This window comes from Triplophysa dalaica, chromosome 12, assembly GCF_015846415.1.
Source record: "Triplophysa dalaica isolate WHDGS20190420 chromosome 12, ASM1584641v1, whole genome shotgun sequence".
NCBI classification, from domain to species: domain Eukaryota; kingdom Metazoa; phylum Chordata; class Actinopteri; order Cypriniformes; family Nemacheilidae; genus Triplophysa; species Triplophysa dalaica.
In genome coordinates this window covers 4,033,221-4,060,791 of record NC_079553.1, presented here as the reverse complement: position 1 = coordinate 4,060,791, position 27,571 = coordinate 4,033,221, and the positions used below count along the sequence as shown (strand labels likewise).

At 38.6% G+C, this 27,571-nt stretch overlaps 1 protein-coding gene across 2 annotated transcripts; it reads right to left on the bottom strand.

The window, feature by feature from the left end:
- Nucleotides 1–129: 129 nt before the first annotated feature.
- usp45 (ubiquitin specific peptidase 45) lies at nt 130–27,475 on the bottom strand. 2 transcript variants are annotated; one of them, XM_056762453.1, is made up of 18 exons: nt 26,596–27,475; nt 23,896–24,004; nt 23,007–23,176; nt 22,665–22,765; nt 22,455–22,555; nt 15,297–15,445; nt 14,839–14,934; nt 14,607–14,737; nt 9,072–9,159; nt 5,974–6,055; nt 5,689–5,780; nt 4,995–5,051; nt 4,716–4,835; nt 3,841–4,504; nt 2,170–2,267; nt 1,843–1,929; nt 1,605–1,746; nt 130–1,122 (listed from the first exon to the last, which is right to left on the bottom strand). In XM_056762453.1, the coding sequence occupies exons 2-18, from the start codon at nt 23,996–23,998 to the stop codon at nt 992–994; spliced, it is 2,412 nt and encodes an 803-aa protein (XP_056618431.1). In that variant the 5' UTR covers nt 23,999–24,004; nt 26,596–27,475; the 3' UTR covers nt 130–991. The 2 variants fall into 2 exon arrangements, with proteins under 2 accessions (XP_056618431.1, XP_056618432.1); XM_056762454.1 differs by lacking the exon at nt 26,596–27,475 and adding an exon at nt 26,078–26,167.
- Between the last annotated feature and the right edge of the window lie 96 nt (nt 27,476–27,571).

Genomic DNA, 27,571 nt, shown 5'->3' with positions numbered 1-27,571 from the left:
ATATTGCTAATTCAGCACATATATACCATATTCTTTATGCTGATGATCGTAATACTTTGTTCAAAACATGCACACATCTTATAGCCCTGATAAACAGCAGGGACTGATTCACAAGTCATGAGGCGAATGGGTATTTCAGTATTTAATATTTCAAATCTGCAACATAAATTAGGCTTTGCTTTATAAAGTCCAAGAATATTGCGCCAACTCCCTAACATAAGAACTATATATGATGAAATATGTTATACCTCAGAATCAAACAAATTCATAAAACCGTAAAGGGGCAATTCAAATCTATGTCATGAAACATTGAAGAACTCGGTGAAAGCTACAGCTGTATTATAAACCAAAGAAAAAAAAAAAAAAAAAAACTTTTTTATTACAGAGTGACAAAGCAATGTTTTAAATGTAGCATTGTCTCTAAACACTTCATTACATGTTGTGTCTGTTTGTATATATATTACCCAATCTAAACAACCCGAATGAAGTTCGATTGACATTACTTGGATTGCGCAACAAAACCATCAGTTTTTGCAAAACAACTCTTCATATATGTTTGTGTGATATTGTATAATCCAGGGCAAAATAAGATGATGCTAAATTTTCCTTTCATTATAGAAAGAAGATATTCTTATGACGAAGATCATTTTTCCTATTTTCCACTTCTATTTCATATTTTATACATGTTTTTGTAAATTCCAAATTTTGCAAATACTCCTGCAAAATAAATGTCTCCTTTTGACAAATAAAAATATGTCATAAATAACTTCAATTTAGAACACCATTTTACTTTTATAATAATTAATCCCATTGTCCAATCCCTATTCAGATCAGCGTTGAGTAATGAATAAGACCCTGGGGCCAAGCTTGTATTTAGTACAGTATGTAGAATCCTTCTGACATTAAAATTCAGAGGCATGCGCCAGGTGTTGTCCAAGTTGGTATTGTCCGTTGCCAGAGATCATCTTGAACGTCTTACGTTCATGCGGTTCTACGGCAGCTCTTCATAGAAGAGTAAATAAGCTTGAGAGTTCAGCACTCTGGACTCCGGTACAGTCTGTACGTTGGTGTCGCTGACATAAACCCACTGACCTTGTGGTGCAGAACTTGCCTCTCTTGGACCTAAAACACACAAACACATTACTATATAGAGAAACACAACAACTCGGGACATGAGTAGAGAAACAAGGGGTGCAAAATGCATTTTCTGCGCCTGCTGCTGTTCAGGTAGTCTTTTCACGGCTTTTATTTAGCACGTAATCTCCCGATAGCCTTGCAACAATATATCCTACAGTGGTTAACTACCAGCGAACAAAATCGATTCTCTCAGCTCTGTCTCTGAGCTTTTCACTCCACCTTCTGTGGCTGAAAGCGAAGTTTCTCTTTAAGCCTTGAGAGGAATGCACCTATACATCAACACTGAATAATACCGCCTGACCTTCACCGGAAAAGCCACATCTTCAAGGCTGTATAGACTAGGAGTCCAATGGTGGGACGGAAGGAATACTTTGTGTACCAACATGTTTTTCAGGCTTTTCAATGGAAGCCATCAAGAAAATATATTGAGGATTTAATGGAAACTCCGGTAGGCAGAAGCATTGTACCTGACTGGTTTCTCCGCTGCTCAGTTCTCCGTGGAGGGTTGCGGACCTTCACATATGCAGTGTAGTGCCCCCCTCGCATCGATCCGCTGTGTTCCACAATGCCATACAAGCTGTAAAGCACGCGCTCTCCCGATCCAAGGTTCTGGCAAGCACATGAAAGAAAAATCAATAACATGGAGGAATTGTGTGAAATCTTAAATCACTGGTATTGGCTGATGTTGATAACCGTGATCTGTACCTTGCAAGTGGCAGAGCAGAATGGTGCCAGGTCCAGAATAAGAGGAAAGTCCACATGTCTATTAACTTTCCTCAGATTCATCCCAGCCTGCAAAAACACAGACCAATCGATACTTCAAGCACAAAAAAATGTGACCTTGCTCACAATTATTATACATTTTTAAAAGCTCAGTAACCAGCAAATGATTTCAAAGACAACACTGATCTTTTCATCAAAAGAAACTTTACATTGTATATCGAGCAGTAAAAGACTCAGTAGTTAACGTAGTAGTGTTTAAGAGAAATACAATGCAGGTAAGCGCAGTTGCTTGGATACTGAGATTCACACCTGGTGAAAGCGTTTCAGGTGAAGGGTGACCACTGGTGGAAGGGCGGAGATAAGCATCTGTTTACGGGCACTGGTGTAGACCTTCTCGGCTTTCTTATCTGAAATACACATATAGTGATAATCCTTAAGTGTAAGAAGTACAATCAAAGCAACTTGGAAATGGGTTAACTCTTTCCCCGCCAAAGACGAGTTTTTACGGCAATCAGTGTTTGTACTGTTGTACAGCAGGTGGCATTATTACACACCACTGGGAAAAGTACAGAATCCCAGAACCTAGAATATATATGTTTTAGCGTTTTTTAATGATTGTTCCGAGTGTAATCTGGGCGGAATCTTTGACAATTTTTTTTAATTATCTCAGCTGTTTCATTTTTGAAGAAACCTACCCACATCTAAAGAGTGATAAAAAAGGAACAAATGAAGATGTTGGTTGAAAATGTTAAAAAAAACGCTGGCATAGGCTGGCAACTTCTTTTTAAAGAGGCTGGTGGCGAATGAGTTAATGACGTATAATGAACGTTTATTATGTGTTGCGACCAATAATGTCAATAATTCTATTTGATTAGAAATAAAATACATCAAATTTCTGTGGCTGAAATATGAATCTATGATACAGTATCCTTAAGTGAATGCCATTTTTAAAATATGTATATAAGTTGTATGCGATTTTCAGGAAAAATGTGTTTGTTTATTTTTTTCATTTAAGAAAACAAAATTATAGAACAAAATTATAAAGACGATTGCTTACCAAAACTCAAAGAAACGCAGATACTAGGTCTCTTAATACTAAACCACATTCACACCAGATGACATATTTTTTTTAAGGCCATGGCCAATTCATAGATGAGAAACAAGAAAATCACTTCATTAAAAAATTTAAGCTGCATTCATGTGTACACCACATTCTTAAAGTCGGCCTTAAACAGATTTTTTCCATCTCGTGATGTGTACCAGACTGAAAAAACTAGAAATTTCATGCCGACTTTATAATTTCTATTGAAGTTATTCAAACCTTAATTCCTTTTAATTTAAATTGGCATCCTTATACCTCACTGACCCAAATACATTCACTGAAGAAAAACCGTAGGAAAGTCCCATCTTTAAAGGCATCCTTCACCGTAAAATAACAATTCTGTCTTCATTTACTCACCTTCGAGTTGTTCCAAATCTGTATAAATGTCTTTGTTCTGATGAACACAGAGAAAGATATTTGGAAGAATGCTTATGACCAAACAGATCTTGGCCCTCATTGACTCCCATAGTAGGAAGCATTTTTTGATCATTTTTTGTTCTGTTGAACACAAAAGAAGACATTTTGAAGAATGTGGGACAGAAAACAGTTCTGGGGCACTTTTGACTACCATTGAATTTTTTTCTACTATGGTAGTACATGGGGGGCAAAACCTGTCTGGTTATAAGCATTCTTCCAAACATCTTTCTCTGTGTTCATCAGAACAAAGGAATTCAATGTTGACAGAAGTTTCATTTTTGGATGAAGTATCTCTGTAAAGAGCCTTTAATCTGCCTATTGGAAAATGATATCGCCCTATTCATGCTACGAAGAGCTGGAGCAACCTGAAAAATAGCCCAAAAACTTTTAACTTCCAAGATACTTCCCAGATCCCAGAGTTTTGTCCCACACTGTATATATTACATAAGCAAAGTTCTAACCTGCACTGCTACTTCTCTTCAGCTGTCTCTGCCTCCTCTCAGTGCAGTTCTCACAAAGCAGTTTGTTGTTGCCCATGAGCAGCTCAACAGAGGTAAACTGATGCAGGCAGGATTGCACAGAGCACTCTTTGGAACTGGGTGTGTAGCTGTGACAAAGGGCTTGAAAAGCTCCTTGATGATGCTGACGATCTTTCTCCTTGTCCCGGTTCTCCGCCTGCTCATCTGGGCAGTGGCTGACAGGCAGGGTGTCGGTGGAAGTGTGCACCAGGCCCAATTTAGACACGGCGCTGACAAGCTGCTCTACGGCACCACCCTGTTGAGGTCTCAGTAAGGGTATGGTGGTTGAGCTTGGGCTCACATTCGGCTTTACGTTGTGCATTGCTGTTGGTGTAGTCGTGTTGAACACTTTATCTGAGGTGCTACTGTGACTCGGTGTGCATGGGTTTCGAGGAGACCATTCACTTTCAGATGCCTCGCTGTCCGCATCATTACTGCTGTCCAAGTTGGAATCCTTGTCGCTGCAGTCTGATTGGCTGCCCGTCGTATCAGTTGGGTAACTGGCTAGGCCACGCCCAGCCACACAGAGCTCTTCCTCTTGTCGGCTGGATAAAGAGTCTGCTCCCCTCTCATCGTGAGAAGTGGACGAATGTCGACTCTGTGGTTTCTGACGGCACATACATAAGCACAAGCGCATTCTATTTAATGCTAAATTATCTTGCCTTTCAACTATTAGATCTTCAATTTTCGCCCAGATTACACAAATAGCATGATGTCATCACTATGTAAAACAATATAGAATACACTGAATATTTGAACTTGCAAATAATTCTTCATATAGATTGTATTTTAATAGCTCCGCCCACCTGTCCACTCACCTTTCTAATGTTTCTATTGGCCTGTGAATGGGCAGTTGATAAGTCATCGACATGGGAGCCCAGAACATCCTGGTCCCGCCCACTTTTCCCAAGTCTACCCAGGTTTGTGGGTTTAGAGATCTGAGCAAGCAAAATGGACAAGTTTTCCTTCAGTCAACCATCCAGAGGATTCAAAACCATTAAGATTCAGAGTTTTTAATACGGAACGTGTTCTAATATGTGGTAGGATATTCATTTAAGAAGTGTGGAGTGTGCAGATGACATTGTGGATTGTCTTACCCTTTCCTCTATGATGGGAAGTGAGATATCAATGAAGGCTTCTTTCACGGTAGAAATCTAGAAGTGAAGCACACCGATGTTGAACGCAAAATTGTAGAACTGAAAGTAGCTTTAACACATATACAACAAAATATTCTAATATTAATGTCAGTATAATATAGACCATTTTGCAAGATGTAAACACTGGTCCGGAGGAACTTCTGGTTTCATTTTGATTGATATATTCAAAAAAAACTTACTAACATTATTGAATCTTATATATTCGTTATATTTTGTTTGTGAAGTGTTAAGAAACTGTCAGAGGATTAAACACAATTGATCACATCCAGATTAAAAAATTGTTTACATAAAACAAATATTTGTACTGTGCATATTAATTTGGTATTCATAAAAGCATACACATACATATAGTATTTAAGAAAATATAAAAATGTATAAACATTTACACATAATTTAAATTATTGGTAAATATAAATAAATACATGTAAATAAATATATACATGTGTATGTATGTTTGTTTATAAATACATCATTAATATTCACAGTACACAGACATATTTTATGTTAACACAAACTTTTATTTTGGATGCGATCAATCGCGATTAATCCTTTGACAGCCCTAAAAAGAAAGCTTGCGATCACGATTTGAACATATTTATCTAGATATGACACATTAGAAAGAAGAAATGCTTACCTGTTCACACTCCTCGCACATTATGGTGCTGGTTAGTTCTCCGACGAAAATACGATCAACAAAATTCATTTTTACACCTTCCTTCCCATAAGCTGTTAATAAGAAGCATGGAAGACACAAGCGATTTATGTAACGCACTCAAATGAATCAAGTTTTTTTAAGCAGAAAAAAATTATCTGATGTATTTTGAATAATGATTTGATTGAAATATTATTTAGTAGTGAACACATGCTGTCACTAGATGGCAATACTGCTCTGAGTGATGTGAAATGAACGATGAAGCACCCTTCACTTGTCGTTTGGTCTCTTCATCAGCCGTTTTCTCGGTGGGGTTGTTAAAGGCTTTGAGGATGCCTGCTTTAATCCGCTGTCAATGTAAACACAAAGTGATGCCATTATATCAAACAATGAACCTCAGCGGCTGTCACAGTTGCTTCTTTAAATACTGGCAACACAGTCAAAGTTCACATCTTTTAATAATAGAGACTTCACGTTATTTATAAGAGAAACTGAGAAATACAAACAAGATTTCTATAAATCTATAAAAAAAAAAGTCTCTCCTCATTACACTTACACTTCGCGATTTACTCCCAGAAAAACATTTATTGTAGGTTTGTATGGCAACACAAATAAATGACACTACAAGGCAAGGCCACAGGCATGTTCAGGTGAAAATTCAAACGTGTGGCCTTCGAGCATTTCATAAAAACACATGCACTGTATATTTTGTGTATACAACAGCAATGACGACTTCTAAAGACGAGTATTCTTGTGGTCTTAATGAGAGGTGACATGGTCAGTGACTGTTGGTTAGAGAGCTGTTTGTCGACACCGTCACAGTAAAGCACCAATCAATAGATAATTGGCCGTGGTGGCGGTGGCTATAGGGCTCGACGGGTCTCCTCCATTGTCCCGTCCCCACGCTCGGGATGAGCTATTTAGGTCAAAAGCCTAGCTAATCCCTCTCCTTCAGCCCCCCAAAAACCCTGTCTATGTCGGACCCCGCCGCATCACACACTAATTATTCACACAAACACACGCATCCTAAAATAACTAGGCCACCACACTCTTCAGAAGTTGAGCTCACTTGAGCGGCTCATTCTAAGCATTTTTATTCAACAGCTAATTGGTGATAAATCATTGATGTTGATTAGCATATTGTGAGCACTGATCCTATTGGCCGATCAACATAAATATTGTGGTGTCCATGTTTGGTGACTGGTTTACATCACAATATAAAGTGTTTTTAAGAAAATAAATCGTTCATTTAAGATCTTAATCAACACCTAACCTTATTTAAGATTGAATTTGATGATGTTATTTACTTTGCATATAGACTGTTTCATCAGACACGCGTGCCTGTTCAGAAGTTAACGTCCGGTCGGTGTTTTTATGTATTTTGGATTTAATTTATTTTGATATTTCATTGTATAATAACTGTATTAAATTGAATTAAAACTACTCAACAGTTAAAGATTCTATCCGGAGGTCTACTGGAGGTTAAATGTGAGCCACATTTAAGTGAAAGTGAAAATTAATTTTAACATGGATATAATGTTTTTGTTACGATTTCTAAAACCTAAAATAAAAGAAAGAGTAAAACATTAAATAAATTATTTTTTATTATACAGGAAATATAATTTAATAACCTTAAATATAGTTTTTAATATTTAAATATGTCTACGATTCAAGGTCATTCATCCAATGCAAGCAAATTTCTGATTCATGAATTAATTATAAGCTTTTTGTGCAATTTGTGTTATGTTCTTTTCCTTGCTTCCATAGAAACCCTCAAATGATCTTTGAAACATTTTGAAGTTATGTTGGACTTACATGGATCATGAGGTTGTGCACAACCTTGTGAATGGCATGCCAGCTTGACAGCATGAGGTTAAAGTGAAAGGTGGACATGGCAAAATCAAGAAATTTATAGACGGTTTCATCTTAACAACATAAACAAATGTTACTTTTGGGACCCCAACTGAACTTCCTGTACAGATCCAGTAAATTATTTATGATAACAATCAAAAGAAACCGAAGAACCTTTGCTTTGCTAAACCTGTCTCTTCAATATTTTGAATTTAGACTGCGATACCAAGCTCAACCACTAGATGTCAGTTTACCACAGACCAAACTACAGGACCCCTTCAACAAATTGTTTTTTTAAATAAAAGGAACATACAACAAAATTCAACAAATCGTTTATTTAATAGAATTATTATACAGTAAAATAATAATATAAATTAAAACAAACATAAATTAACTAAAATATAATTAGGTATTATTAGACAAGGGCCAAACACAAACCGGAAGTTAACTTGTGGTCTGGCGCATGCGCATCCGATGAATGGCATATAAACTAACATAAATTATTCCATTTAACTTTTAACTGATCTGATATTGTAAAATCATAAATTTATTTCATTTAAAAAATGCAAAATTGAAAAATCTTACTAACAGCGGCAAATTTTGGGACCCCCTGTTTTTGTGTAATTTGTCCATATGTAGATATTTAAAAAAAGATTTCTTACTTAGAATTTCTGTCTTGTTTTCCAGTATAAATATCTAAACATTCTTAAATCAAGTTGCATGTTGACAATTAAATATAAAGTAAATGTAATTCAAGTTTATTTTCTCCTGGCATTATAGTTTTGCTTTTTTTAAATCCAAACTCACTGAAGTATTTTCCACAGAAAACAAGATATTGGTTCATAGGTAATTTTGCTACTAAAGATAAGTCCTCTTGATTTAGTTCTTTTAAGACATTTGTACTGCAAAATTAGACAAAATTACTGAGTAACAAATTATTTTTACAGTATATTTTCCTATATTTTTTTATTGCCTTAGCACAGAAATACAGTTTACACTGTCTTCAAATAACACATGCTGAGATAACCAGAAGCACTTAAGGCAGATTATTCCCTATGTTCTCCATCTCAGCCTCCCATAAGTGTGGAGGGAGGGAAGGAGGGAGGTGGGTGGGTGGGTATAGAGCTCCATCACAAAGCCTCAGCAAGCAGCTGACTTGTTTCCCAGGGTGCACAATGAGGCCAGTCGCGCCACTTGCAAGGTTTCTAAGTGGCACAACTGTCCACATTCACGGGTCTGAATGGGTCTGGCTGGCCCCGGGGCTTGCAGCCCGATTCTGCACCCGCTTTCTTAGGGCAGCAAGGGCCACTGGTGGGGTTGCATGGGTGTTGGCCCCATGGCGCTGGACACATCCAGAATAAGAGCCCCACAAGCCGAAGTAACAGAAAAGAACCGCTCTATCAAACTACTCATGCATCTACACGACAGAGGTCAGCCCCCCAAAAAGTGTCTCTGTATTCTTTCAGTTTGTGTTACTGCATTTTAGGAAAAAGAGATTCTAAACAAACACTCACCTTCGTCTCTTCGACTCTCACAGAGTCCAGAAGGTAGTGTAATAATTCCTGACTGTCCTGTTGCTGGTAACCTTTAAATCGAGGCGCCCTGCAAACACACACACACAAAAGGCACAGAATCAGATTTCCTGTCACAAGAAATACACTGGTACAATTGTAAATACATCCACATGAACAAAAGCAACCAAAGCTACGCAAACACCAATTAGCCACACACAAAAAGCAATCCGCAGCATATAGAAGTCTAAAGATGGGAAAAGAAAGAACCTAATCTTCTCTCAAGGCCTTTTCTGTGATGACTCTTGCTGTCTCTCGGCTGGTTTCTGGATCCTAGAGGCGTTTATTATATATTCCTCATAACAATTTTCATTCAACCATCTGTGATGTCAGTCGCGCACAGCCACACACACAGATCCGTACAAAAACCTACAAAGTATTTCAAGCTTTAACTGATTTTCTCTAGTTAATGAATGACATGACTGGAATGTGAGCAATATATATTTATTTTTCAGTAAAGCCCTGAATTCTCATTTTGTTATAAGGGTAAAGCTGTGTGTTTGTTTTTTCAATTGTTTTCAACAGTAGCGCCGCGCTTTTAAAAAAGCCATCAGTCGACCGTGCTCAGCCAAGGCCATCCCAAATATGCCAGACTGCTGAACCGAGGACGTAAAGAGATCTGTTCGTCCTTCCTCCCAGCAATCTCTGTGCTAAATTAAGCGGAAAACTGTGTTGGCCGTTTAGAAGACGTCTACTCTGCTGGGCAGCCCAGACCAGATGTGGGCCAGCTGTTGGGGGCCATATGTGCAGCTGGAGTCGACCCTGCATCAACCTGTTGTGCAGCGTTAGCACTAGGGTTGGATAGCTGGTCAGGGTGTGGCGAAGGGCAATCGGCCCGGTGATGAACCCGAGGTCAAAGGGGCAGGTCAAGGTGTTGGGTTAGGACAATTGGCTTTCCAGCTGCTTATTTGTAATTACCAGCTTATGCGTATGTGTAAGAATGTGTATGTGTTGTGCGAGGCCAGCTGAGTAAAGCATCATCCTTCCTCGTGCACTGTCTGGAACATCTTTACCGTGGACTGATAAGGTCTGATGTTTTGCAAAATATCTAGCCACCTGCTCCAACCACAAGTCAGGGACAGAGGGTCCGACCCCCACCCTTCTATTTCACTGCATCTTTTCTCATCCCTCCACACCATCATAACCACAACATGCAGTAATAGATTTCAATATGTCAGCAAGTCACATGATAAATCGAGTTCAAATTCAATCTGAACAACGAATACACATTTGTTAAAGAGTTACGTTCATATAGAACAATGGATTGGTGTGTTCTGAAGGAGGGCTGATGGGTGTGAGGAGCTCGGTTGGGTTCTAAAAGCTCATTCCAGTGGAAGGGAAGGCTGAAGGAGCCTGTAGCAGTGCACCCAATATGGCCCTGCCACAGACGGACAGCTGTAACCACTAACACAATTAACAGCGGATGAGTTAGTACCAGACGCCGGGCAGCCCCATCACAATGTCAAACACACAAGCTTAACTGCATCAGTTCGACGTATAACACGGCACTACACGAATCTTACGCAGAAAACTTAACACACATGCAGACTTGATGAGGCATATACAAATTCATTAGTTTTTCTGTCCCACAGTTTTTGTCTATCAAATCATTCCACAAAGATCAGTATACTTTCTGACACACCGACCAAATGTGACCAAGTCTGTGAAACGCAGGCTAAATTCACGAAACCTAATAGCATCAAATTTTGATTTCAACCATAAATTTCATGATTTCAATTTCTGACATGGCCATACTCAGATGACATTAAAGGAATTTATTGTTTGTTTTAGATGTAATGCAATGTGTTTACACGATTTGAGGTTAAAAACGCTGTATTATCCACCGTGCTTGGTAATACCTCCTCCTTGCACCGCCTCTCTGAAACGCACAGATTTTTAACAAAGCTCATTGCTCTGAAAAGCGAGGTGTGCTTTGATTCGCCAGTTAACCAGTGCGTAGTGATTGGTCGAAAACTGCAAGCGTGTGACGGAAATGTAACGCATCTCGCCATATTTGGAAGATCAGGTTCCAAAGCAATTGTACTGACAGATATGCCCACCTCACTTGCGTATACATTTGGGTGGTCTTAGTCAAATCATACCACGAAGTGACGTAGATTTGTGGGGGTGTGGTTACACGAGGTGTTTAAGGCAGGTCTGGGTGAGCATTCGCTATTAGATAGAATGCATCTTTTGTTCAGACACTTGAATTTTTGCAATTTTACGTGTCTAATAAATGCACGGGCAACATATAACACATGAGTTCGCAGAGTGTTGCATGCCTTATGTAAAACAGTAAGGGCCGGTTTCTGGGACTAAAATCAGGACTAGGCCTTAGTTAAATAAGGACGTTTAAGTACTCCTTACAAACATGCAAAACATTACTTGGTAGCATTTTAAGATAAAACAATGGCAGTGCTGATTTCAAAATACGTCAGCGCAAGCTGTTTTTAGTTTAGATAGCTCAAACATATTTTTCAGACAAGTCTTAAGGCCTTTAGGGACACCACCCCTAAATCACGAAAAAATGACTGGCTGGGTTTACAATTAATCGCGATTACTAGCATTCAGAATGAAAGTTTGTGTTTACATAATATATGTCTCTGTACAGTGGAAATCATTTTGTATTTATAAAAACATACACATACGTGATATAAATATATATATTTAAGAAAAATATAAATTAATAAAAATGAATGTAAAATTTTATTTAGTGGTAAATATAAATACTTAAAGCTTGTGTACTGTGCATATTGTTTTTTATTTATAGACACATACATATACATGTATCATATTTAGAAAACATGTTTTAATTCTGGATACTATTAATCGTTTGACAGCACTATGCATTTAATATAAAGCATTTGAGAACTGTAATGTATAATAATTATTTACTGATAGAAATTGAATTAAACCTCGATAAATCATTTGACAGCCCTTTAAATTAATGTTACAAATATTTTTAAAACGTCTAAATTTTCAAGGCTTGAATAAGCATATGCTAGAAAATATGTTAAGATTGTACTAAAATACAGATCTTGCCTGCTCTCTCCAAGATCTGCATCTATATTGGTATTTGGAGGTTGGCCAATCATTTACCAGTGCACGTTTTAACAAAGAAAATCTAAATTATGACTGTATAAATACTCATTGAGACGACTTTAATTTGTTAATAGAGTCCTGGGAAACAATGTAAAAGCTACAAGCGTGTAGGACAAGGTGCTTGGAGTCGCTGCTCTTCTCCGCATTCCTTCGCCCAATATATCTTAAATTTGCAAATATATCTTCTGTGCAAGTTCTGTGACCTGGTAAGGAGAACTTGTTTGTTCATTCTTGAAATAGTTACCATTCCAATTCACCCATTTACAAGACATATGCAAACAATAATATCCAAAGGATTTTAAATTGCAGTCCATGAATCAAATTGAGTTAAAATCAGGGGTCAGGATAAATATATATATATATCGATGTATATTTATGTGTGTTTACAGGCTGGGACCCTCACTGGCACCAGAAACAGTGTGTGGTCGAGCAGGCAGTACAGTCGGCTACCCTTTGGATAACTGCTGGCGCTGGTACCGCTTAGATCTGTCCAGCTGGCGGAGTGACCAGGACCTCAATCAGCAGTGCCAACAGCACTCAGCTGTGTAACACACACACACACACACCACTTGGTCTTCACCCATATTATGGTTGGTGTTTGTCCCACCTTCAAAAAAGGTCTCCTCCATACCTCCAAAAGCCGCCATCCGTCACATTATCCGACACGCCAAACGTACAAGATGATGTTTACGAAAGCCGCAGTAGTTCAAGTACCCCATCAGACCAGCAGCTGTGACCCGCTGTCTACTAGGCTACGAACAAATTAAACAAACAGTATCTTTTCTGTCAAGGACATGCTAGATCACACAGGCGCACAGATATGTTGTGCTGCACACAAGGCCCTCACTTGACCCCTCTCACTGTATAAACCGTGAGTTACTTCTCTGAGTGCGGTCCGTGAATGCGAGTCCGCATGCAGGGAGGCAGTTTAGTGAAAGCTTTCACGCGTGTAAACACTAGTTTTGTGTGTCATTAAGAGTATATGCAAGAGTTTGTGTATAAGAAGAAAGTAATTACAACCAGACTTGAATAAGACTTGAAAAGTAAAAGGCCAATTACAGGTAAGTGGCTAAATCTTGACAATTTTGAAGCATCAATAACAGCCAACTTTTATCAAAGCACACACACATTGCACACTCGAATAAATAGCTGCGTTTCAGGCCTAGTTGGTGCCAGGTTAGTTGAATGCACATGTACACATATGCGAACCCAGAGGTCTGATAAAGGCACGGTACCTGAGTTCAAATCACAGCAGCACCAGAGAGACACCCAACTGCCTGACAGGCTCCTGCCTCAGCCACCCAACCATTCAGCACGTTCACACAACACCCGGTGAACCGTTGTACAACTCACAAAAGCACTCATCCAACCAGCCGTTCAGTAAATTTAAAGCAGCATAACCTGGAAACTGTTCACCGTGAAGCAACAGCCAGAGCGGCCAAACTATCCGTAATGACCGTTCTTACTTTTACATACTCAAAAAAAAAAACTGCTAAATGCTGTTGAACAGTGCTTAAATAAAATACTGGGATATTAGAAAATGTTATACTTTCTTACAAGTATAATGATTAAATCCAAAATATTCTGATGCGGCAATATCAAGGCTTTTTGCCCAAAAAGCAACCTCTCAGAACACTTTGGATGGAAACATCCTAGCAACCATCTAGTACCCAAAGATCTAGTACTCAAAGAAAAAATGACACCTTGAAAACCACAAATCAACACTCTGGACACACTTCAAATACACTAAATTTGAAGTGATTGAAGAATGAAAATTCTGGCATTATTTACTCATCCTCTTGACATTTCAAACCTGTATCACTTTCTTCCTTCCTTCCGCAGAACACAAAAGAAGATATTTTGAAGAATGTTGTTGACTGGCAACCATTCACTTCAATTGTATGGACACAAAACCAAATAAAAGTGCCAATTAACGACATTCTTCAAAATATCTTCAAACAAGTCAAACAGGTTTGAAATGACAAGCAGGTTTTTTATACGATGACAGAGTTCTTATTTTTGGGTGAACTATCCCTTTAAAAATGAGTAAAGGTGTTTTTTCTTTGCTCCATTTAATGTAAAGCTGCTTTGAAACAATGCAACATGGTATCAAAGTGCTATATAAATATGTCATTTTCTTCTAATAAATACTGTGACCTATTGCAAATATTCTGCATGCTTGCCTGTTAATAAAGATAAATCAGGTGGCTGAACTGAAAATTATAAACAAGGTTCTGGCAGAAAACAGCAGCTCAGAAGAAACATGTTTATCAGGAAGTTATCATCAGGAAGCAACAGATGTTGTAACTTTATCAGTCAGTCAAGTGAGGTGACATTTTTTTGAGGGTATTACAAAAGGTGGCAATGTAGACATACTTCTGACAGAGCTGGTTGAAAAGGATCTTGGGGGAGACGGGCCCTTTGCCAGGCTCCTTCATGCTTTGAAGGAACAGGAACATAGCTGAGGTCAGGGGGTCTGGGCTGGGCAATGTCACAGTTAGTGGCCCCTGGAAGGAAGCAAAGCACATTAAATGTTTTGCTGTGTATCTGTAAACCTGAGAGGCCAGAGTCTGAAGCAGTCCGTGACAGGTGGGGACGTATAACATACCAAGGTATTTTCAGAATTAGGGCAGATCTTTATTTTATGTCCTTTTTCCTTGACTTCCTGAATCAGGTCGTTCAGCATGTGAGTCTGGGAGAGATTCTACACCGACATAAAAAAAGGATAAAGAGAGACAAATTTATCTTAAATTTCTCAATATTTCTAATATCTTTAGTATGCTAAACAAAAAATAGATATTAAATCATGTCAAGGTTTAAGCTCGGCTGCAATTACCTAAACTGACATATCATCTTATTTTATATCGGTCACAGCAGAGGTTCTGCAGGACACTTTCTTAGTTCTCAAATCATTCACTTCTTCACAATTAAACCTTTTTTCTAGTCTTTAGTACTTTAGTACTCTTGTCTTATTCTTAAATTCCTGCAAAGGTTATTAAGTTTGGCTTCATTCTCAGAAATGCCACATTATAATCCAAGTACATCAAGATATTGTATATGAGCTACCTGCATGACAGCATTAAAGAAGCAGGTGTTGCCCAGGTTGTTGATGCCCTTCACAGGGATCAGTGTGCTGTTCACCGGACTCTTTCCTCTCTGAGAGTCGACATACTCTGTTGGTTCTTCTCTGAGCTTGATGATTTTGGAGGTTGTTCCTATAAAACAGGATATTCATATTAACAGATGAAAGAAGAAAGACAAGAAAAACAAAAGTTTCTATTCTGCATTTTAAAAAGTTGTCATTACAAGAAGAGTGAGGGAAAAAAAACTTTATTCTTCTCTGATGTCAAAGGACAAGTCTGAGATGAAAACAACAACTCTGCTACACAAATATGCGTTCTGGACTGGACCTGGCCCAGTGTGGCCTGCTTGATTTTTCGGCAGGAGAAATGGGTTAACATGCTGGGTAGCAGCTGGGAGAGTCTGCAGATGACAGCTGGATTAGAGTTCGCTGGTTAGGGAGCGTGGAGCAAGCCCAGCTGCTCCCCGCTAAAGCCAGGACTCTGCAGGAGCTTCTTGGCCCAGACGGCCAAACACAAGGCCCGCAGAGAGAGAACGGGAGATTTTCTGCACAAACACAGCAAAACTCAGGAGAAATGACGGGTGCACTGTTCTAAACACTCAGGAGAGAAGAAAGCAACCTGCATGATAATTCTAATGGAAGCACTCCGAGTCCCACAGAAGAAAACCTGATTTCATTTACATTTATTAATGTGGCAGACGCTTTCATCAACGTGGCTTACAGTGAACTGCAAGGTATACGTTTTATTAACGTTGGGATCGAACCCATGACCTACCAATAGGGCTACAGGAACAATCAATTATTCAAGACCAGTAAAATTAACTGAAACGTAAAGAAAAAGGCTCAATCAGATTGATTATTTTATATAATATTGTAATTGTTTGCTACACAGATCATTAATGAATGCAGAATATTAATGTTGAATGTCCCTGCTGTCCTTTCAAACATTGTATATTGACCCTTTATGTGTTTCACTGGGGTTTGCAAATATCTAACCAATAAAAAGTGATTAAATACTAAGTTGACAAGCACTTTTTAGTATTTAAAAACATTTGAAAAATATGTGTTTGTAGTGCAAAATCCCTTATAATGACTCCTTATAAAGGCCTTGCGTATATTTTTATAAAAACACTAAATTAATCTTTTTAAACTGGATCCACATGTATGGCACCATTTGTAAAAGAAAACACAAGTGGTGTTCTGTCAAATGAAGCATTAATGAACTTAAGAACTGCAGGCACCCCGGGCGCTTACAATGACACGTCAGCATGCTGTTTGTCTCTATTAAAAAACTCACCACTGACACTGTTACATACTGCCATTTCTGCATCAGCAGAACTATCGCAGGATAACGAACATACTTGCTCTGTAACCAGTCCAATCGCTAAGTTTCCCTGTTTAACATGTTCATGTGATTCTTCATTTTTATTTTATGAAAAACAATTCTCTACTCCGACCAGTCCGTAATCAAATATCTTACAATGTCAGTTTTTTTGATGAACATTTTTCTTTGGCTGATGCAGTTAAGCCTTTTCAAAAAAGTAACTAAAGAGTTAAAAGTGGCCTTTTCCAACTACTACAAGAAACAGAGAGTGGCAGCACACTACAAGTAGGTGTGAGGTATATTTGCCTTGGTGTGTATTGATTTCTGCATTGATCCACAAACTGTACAGACAGAAGGTTGAAGGTCATCTTTTTGACAACCTACACAAAACCAAACCACGTATATAACGCTTACAATGCATTCCCAAATGTCCAATAGAATCGACAAAATTCGACATGTCAGACTGGGGTCAACTCAAGACCTCTCTCAGAAAAATCTCTCTGCTTGACAAATACACCCAGCTGACACATAGATGATGTTTACATACAGTCAGACTGCAATAGGTATACAACACACTCTTTACACATTTGTAACGATATATCAGCCACAACCAAATGACACTGAATGGTGGAAATGTTATTTCTTAGAACCAGAATGTGATGGCTGAATAAAACACAACTCTACGTCTTAAAGCCTCTTTCAGGTTAAACCACCATTCCGGCACTTCATTTTCATCCCTCTCCCCAACAATCCACACAGTTGCATTGTCACATTTCAGGGAAGCTCAAGGTCAACCCACGTTCTCTAATTCAGGAAATAAATTGGTTTTCCTTTAAGCAACAATGGTCTCCAGAGCCCAAATGTTGGATGCAGATCCCAAGGCACCCGCTGTACAATCCGCCCCGGTATTAAGCAGTAACACGACATTGGCTTGGAAAAATCTATTTAAAAAAAAAGTGGGCAGCTTCTGTGCCCTCTGTGATTTTCTCACGGGGTGTAATCAGGCGTCAAAACAATAGACCCGAGTGCCGCTGCTCCTAAGTGGAGCCAAAAAGCATCTGGAGCTCTACAATGAAACATCTGGAAGCTTGTCTGTGTCCACACAGCCATTTGGGAGAGAGCCCATATGTTGAAAATCACTGTGATGCCAACAAGTGCGGACAACGGTGACACACAGCACAACTGGAGAAAACAAGTTGAGTGAAAAAAATAATGGAAAATAATGTCACTTTTAGTGTATATGGATGTTTTGAAAGTCCCCGAACATGAGAAACAAATGTCCAGAGTGGGAATGCCTATGGAGCCACGTTGCATCTGGGACCGTCGATCAAGGTAAACAATGTTCACAGTGCCATCTGCCAGTCAGCCAGGGAAGGAGATGAATAGTGGGGACTGGGGGAGGTGGGTGAGGGGGGAACAGTGCCCTGATCAAGCATATGGAAAAACAGACTTTTCCTCTCCCTGCAGCAGTTAGTGAAGGCAAATGTCAGCACGCACCACGGCCACGCTTGACTGTCCCATACTCAGCACCACCACCTGGCTCTCCTTGCTCAGCCACCGAATATGGGCAGCAGTGACACTGTGGAGCATGTCCCCCGGGCATCCTAAACGATCCACTCATGCCCATCCAGACCCTCTCCAAACACACAAGTGGCAAAAAGAAAGAGCTGCAGACACGGATAGTATCCTTAATGAAAATCATACGAAAAGGGAAAGACTTTTGTGCTATAAATGATGTTATATGAAATCAATTGAAATACCAAATTAATGAATTACCTAATTTAAGAGATAATTAGATAAACGCACAATTTCAAAAATATCACAATACTGGACATGGACCCCTGACAAACTGTCAAGGAAGACAAGGACTCCTATAGATGCTTTGAGGCATAATAAATATAATGCAACCTGATGGAGAAACTTTAGTGGCGGAGGTTTCTGGGTAAATTATGGTAAGAGAAAACAAGGCTGTTTATCAAGCTGACATTAAGCTTGGTTTCAGGGAAGCATTCTCTGTCAAGCATATATTGACAGCACTGAATGCGGTGAACACGCACACTGTTTTATCCACAAAGTAAAGGACAGTTATCCTCAGGCTGAAGACCACGAGCACTCATGAGGAAGACCAAGCAACACCAAATGTCTTATTAATTCGTTAATTTGTTGTGACCACCGGGCATGAAAACTGCACTGCATTGCCATCTGAGGCCAAAGCCAACCAACGTCTTGTTTGTTAGTGAACACACACATAAAAACTGTGGCTCACATGCTGGCCATGGATTGACCTACATAGAAGAGCATTCTCGCACCCGAGGCCAACATCCTCTAATCAACAAGACATTAGATATACAGTAAAACCTTAAGTTCTTGAACCTGTGGTTTAAATATATAGTGTATACGTAGCTAAAGAAAAAAATACTTTGGATCATTTGGAGTACGATGCAACTTCCATGTAATGTGAACATAAGAATTCTTATCTACCATTGTATCTATATTTGCAGAAGTATCGTCATAGAACAGTTGAAGACCCCAGAAACACGGCCAGAATATAAATGCGTGTATCATCCGCACTAGCGCCACTTTCTTGTGCATCAAGTGTCCAAGCACAAAAACACGTAAACCAATGACATTTTTAGTCATAAAACAGGATTAACCTGTTTTTAAGTGTAATGCACCCACATCCATAAGAGAGCTGGAGTCAAAAGCGCCCACTACATATGATAAATATTCCCAATGAGTTACTACACAAACAATTTATTAAAGTATTGTTTTTGTCATATCTATCCCCACCACTGTTATTATAAGAAATATTATGTAATATTACTTTAAAGGGGTCATATTACATTTGAAATACCATATCATATCGCTCGAATACGTGTTTTTCTGTGTCTTTGATGTGTTATTAGTTGCCCATGCATGTATAAGTCACGTAAAATTAAAGTGTCGGAACAAAAGATGCATTCTATCTAGAAATGGATGCTCACCCAGACCTGCCTGAAACGCTTCGTGTAACCACACCCCCACAAATCTACGTCACTTCGTGGTATGCTTTGACTAGACCACCAAATGTATACGCAAGAAAGGTGGGCGTATCTGTCAGTACGATTGCTTTGGAACCTGATGTTCCAAATATTGTAAGAGCAGTTACTTTTCATTAGACGCTTGCAGTATTTGACCAATCACTACGCACCGGTTTACTGGCCAATAAAGGCACACTTCGCTTTCCAGAGCAATGAGCTTTGTTAAAATCCATGGTTTCAGTGAGACGGGGCAAAGAGGAGATACAAACACGCACGGTATGTGGGAAGAACAGCGTTTTTGTATTGCATAACTTAAAAAAAAAATGATTATATTTGTTTCAACAGTGTCATATCACCCCTTTAATACAAGACATTCACAGGACAAAAATGTATACAGTATACCCACTTAATAAGATATGAAATGATGTGTAAAACGGTAATAAATAAAACCAACCCAAAAACCAATACGAGAAAATGAAGAATCAACTGCTGTACATGCCAGACTCAGAGGCCTATTGAGTGAAAAACAATTTAATTTCCTCAAAATAAAGCCACCCCAGCTGTGTTTCAAGCACAAGCCTGGAACTCTGAGGTCAAGTCTCTTTCTACCCAGACTCTGGTACTTGAGCTGAAGGCCTTTTTGGTGAGAGAGCGCAGTTAATAGATTTTCTTTCTTCTCCCCGCTCTTGTTGTGGAAAACTATTATGGATTCTGGAAAATTCTTGCTGGGGCTCTTTTGTGATGTGGGTCTATGAGAAAAAGCGAATGCGACAATAGCCACTGTCTAAAAAAACCTGGCCTTCAAATATCGCAGAAATGCAATTTCACCAGCTCCTCTATGCCAGCGCCAGTCCATTTTGCAGTCACAATGGCCGCCCATTTCTCCCTTATTGAGCCAGCCTTCCAGGAACAATGAACACAGAAGAATGGCAACAGGTAATTTAAAGAGCCGAGTATGAAGGATGTGGGCCGGAGGTGGCACGGCACTGCCCCAGCACCACGGACCACCACCAGCTAACTTCTGGTCCTCAACAGAGGAATACCACCCAGTGCGACTGGTTAGAGGGTTTACTCTGTGTTCGTCAAGTCAAACAGATCGAAGTTAGTACCAAAAGACATTAACTTAAGTTGACAATAATAAAACGTCCTGCTAAGTTGAAGCTAAAATATCATGTTGACAGCCCGCTAAGCTGAAAGTAAAACTCTTAAATCAGCTTTCATATATATCTTGAGCTACCCTCGCAACATTTGACCTTTCCTAAGACCCTCCCCTAAAGGTTTCAACTGAGAAGAGGAATCAAGGGAGATGCGGCAGGGCAGGGGGAGGAGCAAAGCACAGGATCCTGTCTCCTCACAGCTGCAGCCGTTCTTTAGGGAATCTGAGCGGGGAGCAGCACTCAAGCGCCTAATGGCATTAATGAGCGCAGCCATGCGGCATTAAAGGAATTGGAGCACAGCTTCTGCAGCAAGACCCTGAGTCGCACAGACCCGAGACTGACAGGAGACCAGTCGGACTGAGCTTAGCTCCACTCCACCAAAGCAGGAACACAGGGTAGAACATTTGAATGCATTTCATTAGTTGTCTACTAACAAGAAAATGATAGTTCTGTAATATTTGAGGATGAGATTTCGAATCTTTCAAAGCGGCAAACACCATCCCAAATAATTACAGCACAAGAATCAAAGTTCCCTCAAAAAAACGAAGTTTTGTTTTGCTTTAGGGGAGAAAGATCACTAATACGTTATCTAACAGATGATTCTTAACCAACTGAAATAACTTAATAAGAGCTCAAATTAGGTAGCTTATGCTAAATTTGATTTCTCTCTGTCTGCATGCCGTTGATCCAACATATGTACATAACCCTGAAAACAGCACATTCATGGTATTTCTTAACCGGGACTGAAAAATCACACAAGACCGCTTCTCACACTGAGCTCAAAAAGTCATATCAGAGGATATATTTTAAAATATTAGTGTGTTCCTTAAATAACCCCACAGCCTCCTTCATTTAGCACAACTTAATTAAATCATAAGCATCTTTTGCAAAAGGTTGTTTTATATTTTGTTCAAGGCAGTAAAGCAGCTGGAACTCTAGGTGGAACCAGGGAGCTACAGTACGACAGATGGCTGTCTGCCAGTTCTGACAAGAAACAAACTGACTGGAAATATATAAAATAACTTATGTGTTTGGCAGCTACTATTATCCGAAGTATATATCCATATTATGTTCACAAATCCATGCATTCCCTGTGATTGAACCCATGACCTGGTAGCATCATCTGTCACGTTCCACCAGATGAGCTATTTAAAGACTGAGAGCCTTGTAATATCACAGAGGTTAATATGTCATTGACATATTAACGACATATGTTAATATGTCGAGTTAAACGTTTTTTCCACAAAAATTACTGTGATCGTTGGATTTAATAAAATAACAAATTAACAAAGCAACAAGTAAACAAGTGTTTGTAAGGCGCCATGTAGAAAATAACTGTTAAATCTATTTGGTTTGCAAGTTTTTTTCCAACCATTAAACTGAATACAGGAGAGAAGAAATACAGCAGAAATGTATATAGATGACATCACTGCAGTGCTTTCAGTTGAGAATTCGTTAAAGTAAAACAAAGTATACAAAGAGACCATATTAAGCATAAACAAAACATTGTAACCTTCTACTTGGGAATCAAAAATAAAGCAATTTCAGGTTTCTATTTTCAGAGGAGAATCAGCCCCCGCACCAGTGTAATGACTGTTAATAACATTATTAGATGGAAATCAGATGTTGAATAAGAACTACCTGAGGTGGTTTTTGCCGAGTGCTTCTGGAGGAAGTCTAGAGTCTGAGCGAGTGCCTTCTTATTGCAGTGAGTGGAGAGCTCTTCATTACATTCAAAGCACCTGCCAAAGCACATTTGATAATCTATTACATAAACCCCAGACTCACATGAATCAAATGACTTAAACAAGGATCATATAAAATGCTGCCTCGTAAGTTGTGTTTTCTTACCAGGCCTTCCATGTACTGAGGCTGATGGTGATACAGTGAGAATCCGAGTGATGGGCTTGCTGGTGTTTTGTAGAATGCTGAGATTCTGCCTGGTTACATCCCTGCATTAGTGAATGAGCAAACTTAGATCCTTTCATCAGGACAAATATGTCATTTGAATAAGGATGTGGGGAATTCAGGTACAATTGCAAAATACTACATTAATTATATACAAATTATTCTATAGTGTTAGATCGGACAAATAGATTGTGTAGATTATACATTAATTATTACATAATGTCTCAGGTGTTTTGGTGAAATGCTATAAAAACATAATAGCAAAACATTTTTTTTTATTTTTACCTGGAAGCCACACTTGAGGCAAACAAGGATGTCATGAACTCCTGCTGCATCGCCCTCAAACATCTTTCTCTCTTTAAGGCATTCCGAGCAGACAGACCATAGACTGCCCGTCACTGCCTTCTTCACCGAACTGAGGTCCACAGCTCTGCTCACATGTTGACATGTCAGTCCTAAATGGCATAAAAACATACATCTTCACTGCAGACCTTACAACTCTGTTTGAGTACTATTACATAAATAATCTTGAACCGAATGCCTGGTGTTATGACCGAGGAACTACATACATGCTAGATCCTGTCATGTCTAAAATGTGATGGAAATTTGTCTGTGATTTCAAGCATCAGGGGCAGATTCACAAAACATTCTTAATAGAAAAATACTTCTTAACTGCCTTATTTTTTTATTCCTACACTGCAAAAAAACACTTTCTTACGGAGTCTTTTTTCTTGTTTTCCAGTAAAAATCTCTACAAATTATTGAATCAAGATGCATTTTCTTGAAGAGCAAAAGTCTTGTTTTTAGTAAAAAAATGTTTAGTTTTTTAAGCACAAATTCACTGAAATTTCATCTTTTTTTACGAAAAACAAGATTTATTTTCTTAGGTCAGTTTAGCTCATCAAGACAATGCTTCTTGATTGAAGAATGTTTATACATTTTTACTGGGAAACCGGAAAAAAAGTCTAAGCAAGAAAGTCATTTTTGTAGTGTACTACGAAGAGTCAATGGGGGAAAATTTTGAAGTAAACTACTTCTTTAAGAAACATTCTTTGCTTCCTATTATTTATCTTAAGAATAATCTTATATTTTATATATACTAAAGAACATGTTCATGTTTCATATATCCAGGAACCAGATGTCCCTTGAACAACGTGAGAAATGGCATCCTTACCGCCGACCTCATCGGAAGAGTCTTCATCCCGAGGCTTTTTTGGCTTGTTTGACCGCTTGGTCATGTCTGCGCTTCTTAAAGAGAAGGGGTCTTTCAGCCGCATTTGTATCTAGGAAAAAAAGTCACATATTGAAAATGTGAGCCCACTGCACAGTTTAAATTGGGTTTTTGAAGACTCTTAAATTAATCATCTCAAAAGGTCAAGGTGTTTTTTAATTTTAAGAAATACATGTTGATTAAAAAAATATTACACTTTCTTTCCTAGTGGTTCCTAAGCAACACTGAAATGTGATACATAGTAACAGCTAAGAGATTATTATGTTGTTGGTGAGGGCAGACACAATTTTTAAAGTCCCCCTGTGGTGAAAATCAAGTTTTTAATGTTGTTTATATGTATATGTGTAGTTTTTAATATGCTTCAAGATAAACCATGTGCAAATTCACAAATTTAACTCATTCGCCGCTAGCCTCTTTAAAAAAAAGTTGCCACAAAGTCTCGGCACTGAAACAATCGCTGCCGTTTCAGCACTGCTTCTGCAACACAAGCACAAGCTGCTCACATGTCATAAGATGCATCTGTGTACCTATATCAATGGTACAAGCTCATGTGATTGAATGGAGGCGGGAGATAATTTGCATATTCATTAATGCATGTGTACTATTTGAAGCAAGGGTGTAGAGTTTCAATTTAAGTCATTTAAGGCATGAAGAAATTAACACAGGGAAAACTTTTACATAAGATTTTTTTCAATCATTTTACAAAGTGAAACACATATATTATATAGACTCATTACATAAAGAGTGAAATATTTCAAGTCTTTATTTCTTGAAAAGTTGATGATTATGGCCTATAGATAATGAAAACCCAAAATTCAGTGCCTCAGAAAATTAGAATATTACATAAGATCAATAAAATATATATATTTTAAACAGAAATGTTAGGCTTCTGAAAAGAATGTTCATTTCTATGCACTTAATATTTGGTTGGGCCTCCTTTTGCATGAATTACTGCATCAATGTGGCGTGGCATGGAGGCATCAGCCTGTGGCACTGCTCAGGTGTAATGGAAGCCCAGGTTGCTTAGATAGCGGCCATCAGGTCATCTATATTGTTGGGTCTGTGTCACTCATCAACCTCTTGACAATACACCATAGATTCTCTATGGGATTCACGTCAGGCGTGTTTGCTGGCCAATTAGGAATAGTATCACCATGGTCATTGAACCAGCTTTTGGTACCTTTAGCAGTATGGGCAGGTGCCGGGTCCTGCTAGACAATGAAATCAGCATCTCCATAAAGCTTATCAGCAGAAGGAAGCATGAAGATCTCTAAAATGTACTGGTAGATGGTTGCTTGACTGTGGACTTCAGAAAACACAGTGGACCAAAGTCCTATTTTCAGATAAAAGTTAATTTTGCATTTCATTTGGAAATCAAGGTCCCAGAGTCTGGAGGAAGAGTGGAGAGGCACAGACTCCATGTTGCTTGAAGTCCATAGTGAAGTTTCGACAGTCAGTGATGATTGTGCTGCCATGTCATCTGGTGTTGGTCCACTGTTTTCTCTGAAGTCCACAGTCAACGCAGCCATCTAGTAGGAAATTTTTGAGCACTTCATGCTTCCTTCTGCTGACAAGCTTTATGGAGATGCTGATTTCATTTTCCAGCAGGACTTGGCACCTGCCCACACTGCCAAAGGTGCCAAAAGCTGGTTCAATGACCATGGTAGTACTGTGCTTGATTGGCCAGCAAACCCGCCTGACCTTGTCAAGAGGAAGAAGAGAGACACCAGACTCAACAATGCAGATGACATGAAGGCCGCTATCAAAGCAACCTGTGCTTCCATTACACATGAGCAGTGCCACAGGCTGATTGCCTCCATGCCATGCCGCATTGATGCAGTAATTCATGCAAAAGGAGGCCCATCCAAATATTGAGTGCATACAAATTAACATAATTTTCAGAAGCCTGACATTTCTTTTTAAATTATCCTTTCTTTTGATTGATCTCAAAAAATAATCTACTTTTTTGAGACACTGAATTGTGGGTTTTCATTATATGTAAGCCATAATCATAAATATTTCACTCTATGTGTAACGAATCTATATAATATATGAGTTTAACTTTCTGAAATGAGTGAAAAAACGATTGACTATTTTCACGATATTCCAACTTTTTTAGATGTACCTGTAGAGTATTTCAAGACCTGAAAGGGGTGTGTCAAACGGTGGGCAACCAGTTTTAAAAGATCCAAGATCCATTTGATGACTGACTATATTTTAAAGATCTGCATTTATTGCTAAAACACAAACACCAGCGGTCAATAACCACACGATCATACACAACTATGTTAATCCTCTAATTGGAATATTTGATTTACCTATTTCATCGTAACAGGGGCCAAAACCTACAGTGTCACTAGCATCAGAATGTCAAGCATGACTTTTAATGACGTCATTAGGAATACGAGGATTGAGAACGTATACAAAATAATAATTAATAATAGGTAACCACTTTAACAGAACACACAATAACACTTGAACCGAAGCAAATGATCAGACTGTGCTAACTGACAGACAGCATAAATCAGAGGCCTTTCCTTTTTCGGCATGAAGTCAGATCTGTTTACAGCATAGGGCTAAATAAAAGACCAGTTGCTACAAATGTCAAACAATCTTTGAATGACAGTTATAAGCACATCTTACCCCGTTTACTTTCCCCTCCTCTCCAGACTCACAACAACCAAGTGACCGTCAGTTGACAAGTGTCCAGGTGGAACAGCTAGGCTGATATAACAACTTATAAATCCTTACAAGTTTCTGGAAACGGGAGAAATACCTGGTGATAGTTTTGTCTAAGTGTTTAAAAGTAGCCCTTAAACAACTATTAACTGCGCAATGCCAAAAAACAACACTTATTAAGGGAGTTTGTGAGCATAGTAGGTGGCATTTGAAGAACAGAAAGCACAAGTATTACATGGATCACGTGGTCGCATCCTCATCGACGCACTACGGATGCTCGCAGGAGTCAGGACCAAACGCGTTTGTGAATCTACAAAATGCGGTTGAAATATATTCTAACCTTTTCGCCACAATTGCATATTCGCTTATATTTGGGTAAAGTTTTAATCAGGGGAACCTTTCGAAGTTTTATTGAAAAGATGTATAACATAAAAATATATGATAATATTAAGAACGCAATATGACTAAATTGATAAATAAAGTACTAGTTTAGTATTATAATAACATCATGAAGAAAGAATAAAACAGCAATAAGATTGATTAAAAATGTGAGAAAAAGAACAATAGAAAAATAAATTAGAAATAGAAGTGCAGTTGACGTAAACCACCAGTTCTCAGGTTGTAAATGCCCTGCTAAAAAAATACAAATTGTTAAAACGTTTTTTTTTTTTTAAAGCTCTTATATTTTCAAGCCTTAATTTGTTTTAGGGCTCCATTTTAAACGTTTTAAAAAGAAACCATGCCATTTCAAATGTGAACCCGTATCACAAACTAACGTTTTTAAATGACATCCTCTGTGACTATGACAAAGACAGCACTGTTATAAAAAATAAATATGCTCGATCACTTAGTGACATTGAAATCGAATCCATCCCCGTGTTGTTTGATCATGTTTGCATATACAAACGTAAACAAAAAGGCATGCAGTACGTCACATTGC

Excerpts from the sequence above, each read along its gene's own strand:
- usp45 (XM_056762453.1), bottom strand. The coding sequence starts at position 23,998 with ATGCGGCTGAAAGACCCCTTCTCTTTAAGAAGCGCAGACATGACCAAG. Across the intron at positions 22,556-22,664 it reads CTCAGTACATGGAAGGCCTG|GTGCTTTGAATGTAATGAAG; the intron begins GTAAGAAAACAC and ends GTGCTTTGGCAG. Across the intron at positions 2,268-3,840 it reads GAAGAGAAGTAGCAGTGCAG|ATAAGAAAGCCGAGAAGGTC; the intron begins GTTAGAACTTTG and ends TGTGTATTTCAG.